Source organism: Saimiri boliviensis, chromosome 4, assembly GCF_048565385.1.
Source record: "Saimiri boliviensis isolate mSaiBol1 chromosome 4, mSaiBol1.pri, whole genome shotgun sequence".
Lineage (NCBI taxonomy): Eukaryota > Metazoa > Chordata > Mammalia > Primates > Cebidae > Saimiri > Saimiri boliviensis.
The window spans coordinates 70,315,050-70,323,308 of NC_133452.1; the positions used below are offsets into that span (position 1 = coordinate 70,315,050).

At 45.8% G+C, this 8,259-nt stretch overlaps 1 protein-coding gene across 1 annotated transcript; it reads right to left on the minus strand.

Moving 5' to 3' along the window:
- Positions 1-3,067: 3,067 nt before the first annotated feature.
- POU3F2 (POU class 3 homeobox 2) lies at positions 3,068-7,302 on the minus strand. The gene has a single exon (XM_039467600.2). It carries the CDS (start codon positions 6,992-6,994, stop codon positions 5,663-5,665), a length of 1,332 nt encoding a protein of 443 aa, XP_039323534.1. The 5' UTR covers positions 6,995-7,302; the 3' UTR covers positions 3,068-5,662.
- Positions 7,303-8,259: the final 957 nt, after the last annotated feature.

The window sequence follows — 8,259 nt, forward strand, 5'->3', positions numbered from 1 at the left end:
GATGACAGCTCCCCGTTCTGAGAGCAGAGAGCTGTTTGCCGCCAACTAGAGACCACTGGAGCCTAGGCTCTTCAGGCACAAACCGCATGTGAAAGTCGCCCTCCCCAACTCCCAGACAAAGAGCTATGAAAACTCAGAAAGACGTGGAAGGAATAAACTTTAGGATATAGATGCACTTTTACTGGCATATTAAATAACATTTTAGACTTAAGAAAGAAGAAATACAACTTAATGTTACGAACAATCAATTCTAGGAACAATAAAAAAGGCTAGGATTGTTTTGATGGGATATGAAATCATTTCTAAAACCTCTAAGTCAAGCAGAGGTGTCATTAAGATAAAGGAAGGTACTATATGATGAAGTTTGTTAACTTTTCTTCTTTTAAAGGAGGGAACAAATTTCCTAGTTTCCCACCAAACACCAAAAAAAAAAAAAAAAAAAAAAAAAAGTGAAAATATTCGTTGTTTCCTTATCTCATTATCAGCCAAGCAAGGCCTTAGGAAAACTAAAAAAAGCCATTTTCTGGTACCCTCATACCTGCCTGATCTGATAAGGAGGCATTAAAATAACACTGGCCCACTTTCCGAAAACCTGGGCCAGTTAATTCCATAACTGGTTAGCTGGTGGCAGACCCCTTGCCACTTTTGCCTAGTTTCCCATCCTGAATTGAATGGTGGGAATAGGTATCAGAAGCCCGGATTCTCTCTTACTGCCATCTGCCCCCTATTAAAAGACTATGCATCATTGAAAAGTAAACTTTCCTAAACAGTGAAACTGTTTATATAAAACTTAGTTGTACATTCCATTTATTTATAATATCAAGATTCGAAGTACTTCAAGATGCATCTTCTTCTTTCATTTTAAATAAACACTGTCCTTTGCCTTACTCACTGAAATATACAAGCAGACCCAAAGAATCACTTTTACCTTTGACCCTCACTTCACCAGCCTTCTTTCTTTTCCTGTACAAGTTCCATTCTTTACCTCATTTTTAAACCTGTGTAGAAATTCAGTAGAATCTAGAACAGAGTTCTATAAACTGATTGAAAAATCAACAAAGACAAATCACAGAGACTAGTGATAAAAAGATAATTTAACCCACTTTCCAGCACTACCCAAGCTGCCTCCAAAGTAAGGCAAGTGAAAGGCAAATGAATGCAGCATATAGACATATGTGCAGGTACTATTGCACCCAAATGCCACCCACCTCCCCCACTGTTGCTGTTGCATCTCTTTATGAGTTGCTCTTGAAAAAATAAGAAGGTAGATGAGTGTCTTTACCAAAGCCATTTCACTAGAAAATTTTGCCAACCAGCATGTGGCCTCCACTGGTAGGAGCAGTAGGGAAAGGGGAAGAGAAGAATGCTTTTGTTGCTACCATCTGAAATATAAAGGCAGTTACTTCGTGGGAACCGAGAATGTTTAGGACTGCCAAGCATAATATTATTTGTGGCTATTTCCTCCATCTGACCTTCACATAAGTCGTTTTCACATGCTTGTTTCTCCCCCATATTATTACATAAATATTAAAAGTAACATATTTTGAGGAAACACGAGAGGTCTTTGGAATAGCTGTATTCTGCATTGTCTTAGGAGAAAGAAAGGGTTTGTTGTTGTGGCTAGCCAACATCTTAGGGGCAACTGTCCCACAAATTTCTCCCAGTGGCAGTGATGGGAGTTTTCCACCTTAATGTGTAATATATCCTCAAACCAGTGTGGAAACTACCCGAATAGCCTTAGGATTTGAACAGCAAGCATGGGTCAAAACCATGGTGCGCACATTTAACATGTGATGGTTTCCAGTCAGCAGCCCCTGTGGCTAAGAACAAAAGTGCCGTCTCAAGGTCCACTCAAATGCCCTGCAGAGGGCAGATGCTGCTTGTTTTCTGCCTGCAGTGGGGAAGAATATTGACCCAGAACTCAAATCTATACCCAGCTTAAACATTTTACCCATCAGCATGTCTGCGGTCACAAAACACTTCTTCTTTCTGTCACTTCTCGTTCAGACTATTGATAAGATCATTTGGCTGAATCTGTTTGAGACCCATGTAATATTGACTAGGAGTTAGAAAAGATGATCAGATGTAATAAGCCCAGAAACTACCTTTCAAAATGGACATTTATACTTAAACCAATGTTCCAAGAAGGGCTTTAAATACACCAGCAAACTTGTAAACTGATTCAACACTGCTTGAAATTCTCACTAACCTTAAAACGGATTCTGGTAAGTGTACTGTTTTATCTAAGATTGTCTGAAAAAATCTGTTATTAGCATCATGGCTTGAATCTCTCCCATATGTTCTTTTTTTTAAAATTTTTTACTTGCATTAAAGTCTGTTATGCCTAATGAAAAAGAGACACAATTGTATAAACCATTGTAAAATTCATCTTTTTACGCAAACTAAACAGGAATAATGTATAGGATCTACCTCTAATCATTTGGTAAACATACAACAGCATACTATCAAGGTTATTCTTTGTTGAGAGATATTCATAAATTATTAAAAATAATAATCTCCTAAATCCTGCTGTTCTGTAGATACCAAATTATGTGAGAACCTGTGAGTGGAGATTAAAATCCACCTAGTTCCACTGATGATCTCCAAAACAGCACAATTGAATAAGGTACAGATAACCTGAAAAGAAGATGCAGGCATATCTGCATATATTTAAAGGGGACAAACATCTCTTTGTAGGACCATGAAATGGCAAACAAATTGAAGCTCAAACCCAATGACCATTTCAATTTAATGCTACAGGCATAGTGGCTGAAAGATTTGGGACTGATAGTTTTTGCAAAGAAAAGTGAATTAGACCAGTAGTCTCCATTACAAAAAAAAAAAAAAAAAAAAAAAAAAAAAAAGCCTCTGAAAGTTATGAACATGAAATCTGGCGGTATATGCATAAAATTTATTCCAAAACTTTATGAAGTATAAAGGAAGGGAAGTGTTTTACACACAACTCAACTCAGTCAATTTAAGGTCTAGGGTTTTTCCCCCTTAAAACTTGGCACTATCTTTAAAAATAAAATAAAGATATTTCAATAATTAGAACAAACTATGAAGGTATTGTGCATTTCTGTTTTATGTAGATAATAAAATATTACTTTAACATAAATATATAAGGATCTCTGCGTTTTTATTTTTCCCCACAAGCACAACCAAATGTACCAAAACAAAGTATTTTTTAAGAGACTGAACAAAAAAATTACATCCCATATAGATTTTGCTCACCTATTCATTTAAAGCTACAGAAAAACAGTTTCCAGAACCTTTTTGCTTCAAAAGAAATAAATATACATTGAGGCAGGCCACTTAAAAATGATATGAAAATATTTCCCTGGGTAGCATTAAAAAAAAAGAAAAATAGACAAAGAAACATTTAAACTATTTCTGCATTTCAAAAGACAGATATTAAACATATATACATAGTGGTAAGGTTCAGTGGTAACTTTCATCTTAATAAACCTATAAGAGTCAGAGAAGCTGTAGACACATCCTCTGAACTCCAGCTTCTGACCTTACCTACTTGGTAATAAGTATCTGAAAATTCATTTCCTCCCTTTACCAGTAGCTATTTGCCCTGCTCTGGATTGCTTCACTAAAGGCCAGTCCCCAAACCTCAGGAACGAGCAGCGTGACGCACCAGAAGCAGCTCCGTGCCCATCTCCTTGTGACATTCATTGGGGGAAATGAAATACAGGCAAATAAATATGCCCATTATAAGTCACCATTTATCTTGCAAAAACATTGAAAATGAAACAATCACAGGTGTTTGAAAAGACAATATAAAGCATATTTCTTAAAACCTTAAAGACTACTGAGTGCAATGCTAATCTGATGCTGAACCATAATTTTATGGTAGTGAGAATTTCATTTTTTAAAATAAAAATTTATCTAATACCTAACTGGAAAAAAACCCCCAAACTTTTAAGATTAATAAAAAGTGTTTTCCCTTTTAGCGCCCTTTTGTGCTGATTTTTCTTTTAAATTTTAACTGATCACAGTTTAATGGTATTTATTTTCAATACAGTTACAAGTTTTTTCACCTACACTTTCCAGTAGAGTCTTTTGTGTTTGAGTTAACCATTTTCCATCAAGATAAGGTCAAAAATGCACTTAAAACTATTAACAAAGGGGAGAAAGGAAGGATTGAAAATGGCATTTTTTTCCCCACTTCATTTGCCTTCCTTAGTGAAAGAGGGGGCAGAAAGCTGTCCGAGTCAAAGTGGTATATTCTGCAATAAATTACAGGAAAAGAGGGTGTGGGACCCTAAATATGACTTGATAAACAAATGAGCTAGTGAAGACAAAACCTGTTTACTTTGTGGAGATCATCTGTGTATGCTGTGGGTATTTGTGTGTTAAAAAACACAGTTTTGTGCATACACTATTAAGTTCCTGGATCATTTTTTAATGTAAAAAAATATTAGAGAAACAAAGTTTACTGCTGCTGTCAGCACAAATAATTCTTCGTAATTGTTATTAAAACTGAAGGTAGAGAACTATATAGGGATATCTGAAGCTATATATTTCCCTAGTTCTCTTCAAAGTGCCACTTTCTTTCTGCTGGACAACTCTGGGAATATATTTAACCTCCACATTTCCTCTGAGCTCTTTCACAATGGGCCCGCCTGATAAAATGAAGCAATCAGTCACTCACTATCGATTTTTCTTTTTTCTTCCCTCCATAACCTCCCCCAGAAACACTGCCTGAAAATGAAGTTTACTTTGTGGCTGATAACAACAACCAATGCTTGACTCTTATTTTTATATTCCAAACTGGATCCTTGCCTTGGACAAAGCAGGTAGACCATGCACATTTCCTGAAAGCAGAGAATTATCTATTTTGTATGAAGCCAATCATTTTGCTTTGGTAAGAGGAACAAATAGATGTTACACCCACATAAGGGGAATCTGAAGGTAACCAAAGTTCACAAACAGTAAGAACAAGGGGCAACACAAGAACATTAGAAAGGGAGAGTGGCCAAGAGCTGGCTTCAACTCTCTCAGATGAATAAAGCAAAACAAAACAAAATCCCCCAAAACGGCAATTCCCAAATTAACGGTAGGGTGAAGAGAAAATATGTTCATGAATTTGTTCATGTAAACTTCGATTTTCTTGCAGTGCAAATTTATGTGGTTAAATTTTGCCTATATCAGAGAAAGTGTGTATTTTTTCCTCTTTCCTGATGGGAATCCACATCAAATAAACACAGCAGCATGTGCCAACTCCAAGCATCAGGAAGCTGCGTTTTGTGTTTATCATGGTTTGGTGGACATTTTTTTCCTTTTTGGTAATTTATTTAGTTATGCCAGGTATTTATCTCAGTGCTTGCCATCTCTCTATCTCTCTCTCTCTCTCTTTCTATCTATCACACACTCTCCTCACTCTCTCTAGGAGACACTCCACTCCATTGCCTGGTTACTCGCCTGCAAAGGTCAAAACACATCATTACACCTGCTACCTTTAAAGGATAGTCCAGTGTCTTAGTTGCTTTCCTTTTTCCTTAATTTTTTTTTTCTTTTTCAGGGACGGGGAAATAATAATTAAAAATAAAAGAACAATCAGAAGTTAGAGAGGGAACAAGAGGGCCGGGAAAGGGCCAAGGACCGAAGGGGAGGGGGAGCCCCGCGCTCTGCCCCTCCCCCCAGCTCGAGTTCACTGGACGGGCGTCTGCACCCCGTGGTGTGGTGGCGTGTCCCTACTCCCCCCGTACACATCCTCGGCGCCCGGCAGAGTCCCTCCGGGAGGGGTCATCCTTTTCTCTTTCTGTCTCCTGTTACAAAACCAAACTCTCACCACCTCCTTCTCCAGCTGTAAGCTGTCCGCGAGGGAGGTGATCTCCTGGGCCGAGGGCTTGGGGCATTTGAGGAAATGGCTCTCCAGAGCCCCCTTGACGCTCACCTCGATGGAGGTCCGCTTTTTCCGCTTGCGCCCTTGCGCTGCGATCTTGTCTATGCTCGTGGGGCTGCCCGAGGACGAGTCCGCCTCCTCCAACCACTTGTTCAACAAAGGCTTCAGCTTGCACATGTTCTTGAAGCTCAGCTGCAGGGCCTCAAACCTGCAGATGGTGGTCTGCGAGAACACGTTGCCATACAGGGTACCCAGCGCCAGCCCCACGTCCGCTTGGGTAAATCCCAGTTTGATCCGCCGCTGCTTGAACTGCTTGGCGAACTGCTCCAGGTCGTCCGAGGTCGGGGTGTCCTCGTCCGAGTGCGGGTCGTGGTGCGCGCCTGGGTGGCCAGGCGGACCCTGTGGGGGCGGCGGGGGCGGCGGCTGCTGGTGCGGGTGCGAGTGCGGGTGCGGGTGGTGGTCGGCATGGTGCGGCTCTTCGTGCGCGTCCCGCAGGCCGTGGTGGTGCAGCCCGGCCGGCTGCCCGCCGGCGCCCAGCATGCCGTTCACGGTGAAGCTGGGCTGCGAGTAGAGCAAGCCGCCGTTGGACGCTCCCATAGAGGGTGGGAGGTGCGCTGCAGCCGCCGCGCTCCGCCATGCCCCGGGCCCCGGGTGGTGGTTAGCGGCGTGGTGCACCAGATGCGGCGGCCGCTGTTGCTGCTGCTGCTGCTGCTGTTGCTGCTGTTGCTGCTGCTGTTGCTGCTGCTGCTGCTGGTGCTGCTGCTGCAGGGCGCCCGGCCCGTGCAGCTCGTCGCCGCGGCCGCCCTGCTGCACCACCACCGAGGGCTTGATGTCCGGCTGGCCCAGGGGGCTGGTGGACCACGGGGAGCCGTCGCCGCCTCCCCCGCCGCCGCCCCCGCCCCCCCCGCCGCCGCCGCCGCCGCCCCCGCCGCCGCCGTGGGACAGCGCGGTGATCCACTGGTGAGCGTGGCTGAGCGGGTGTCCGTTGCTCTGCAGCGCGCCGTAGTCGCCCTGCACCAGGCTCTGCGCTTCGCGGTAGCCCCCCGCGCCCTGCTGCATGCCGCCGGGCGGCTCGGCGTGAACGATGGAGGCGCTGGAGGTGAGCAGGCTGTAGTGGTTAGACGCTGCGGTCGCCATGACTCTCGGAGCCGGACTGAGCGCTCCGGTTAAAGGAGCCGCGCATTTGACAGTTACTTTTTCGCCTCGGGCTCCCTCTCGTCGCTCGCTCTTTCTCTCTCCTCTCTCTCCCCCAGCGGGCAGCTCCGACGCCCGCTCCGACGCCTTCTGTTGCTGCTCCTGCTATTACTGCCGCTGCCGCCGCCGCCGCCGCCTCCCGCCCGCCCGCGCGCCCTCGCTCTCTTTCTCCTCCTCTCCCTCCTTCTCGCTCTCGCTCACTCTCTGACTAGCTCGGCGCTCCCCCCTCTCCCTGCTCTCTCCAGCTCTCTCCCGCTCTCTTGGCAGCGCCGGCTCGCAGCGGCACGCGCCTGGGCCCCGCCCCCTCCGCCCCCTCCCATTGGCTCCGCGCCCTTTGATTTACGTGGATACCGCTAGCAACCTCCCAGGCCGGCACCACTGATTGGCGCAGGGCTACTCCCTCCTCCTCCCCCGGGCTCCGAGTCCTCCTAGACCTCCTCCCAGTCCCCTTCGCCTCGCGATTCAGATTCTCTCAGTTCTCACCCCCCTTCCTCCTCACCCAGGGCCTCCTCCGCCCTCTCTGGGATGGGCCCCGCCCCCCATCTGTCTCCCAGGCCGAAAAGCCGGGCAGGGGGGCGGTCCCGGTGTTCTTATCGACCTCAGACACTTGGAAGACTTGGATTGGGGCGGGACGGTGGGAGAAGGTGGTGTCCACTTTCTCTTCCCAATAGGGCTTTGAGAGGAGGGGAACAGAGGGGGTCAGAGAAAAGCTGGGTCACCCCGAGCCAGCAGGAGTCGGATTTTTATTCACCTAGGGATACACACAGTTTCTCCTAAACCTAGAGTCAAGAGCCAGACTTGTTCCCCTATTGAAGTCTCCTTGCATCCCACGGTTAGAATTTCAGTGCTCAAGGGTCTCTTGCTCCAGGGTGTGCGGACACTTCTGCCCCAATAAAGCTCTTCTCCTTCCCCTCTACCCCGTGGCTAGCACAGGCTCTCTTCCTTTTAGGTTCCAAGCCCAACGGTCTCCCAGTCCCTTTGCGAAAAATCTCCGAGAGAGGCAGGCTCAGCCGGCGCCGCGGCAAGTCACTCCAGTCAAGGCTCGGAGTTGCTTGTTCTGACAGCGCAGCGGTCTGAATCGAAAACAAAACAAAACTCTGAAGTCTTTCCGTCAGATTCACACGCGCGCAGTTTTTGGTTTAGAAAAGTAGAAGCCTGCGTGGGCTCCGCCTCGTGCGAGGCTGCAGGAGTGCTGGCGAGGGGTGTGC

Bases quoted from the DNA above. Each gene is read 5' to 3' on its own strand.
- POU3F2 (XM_039467600.2), bottom strand. From the start codon at position 6,994: ATGGCGACCGCAGCGTCTAACCACTACAGCCTGCTCACCTCCAGCGCC.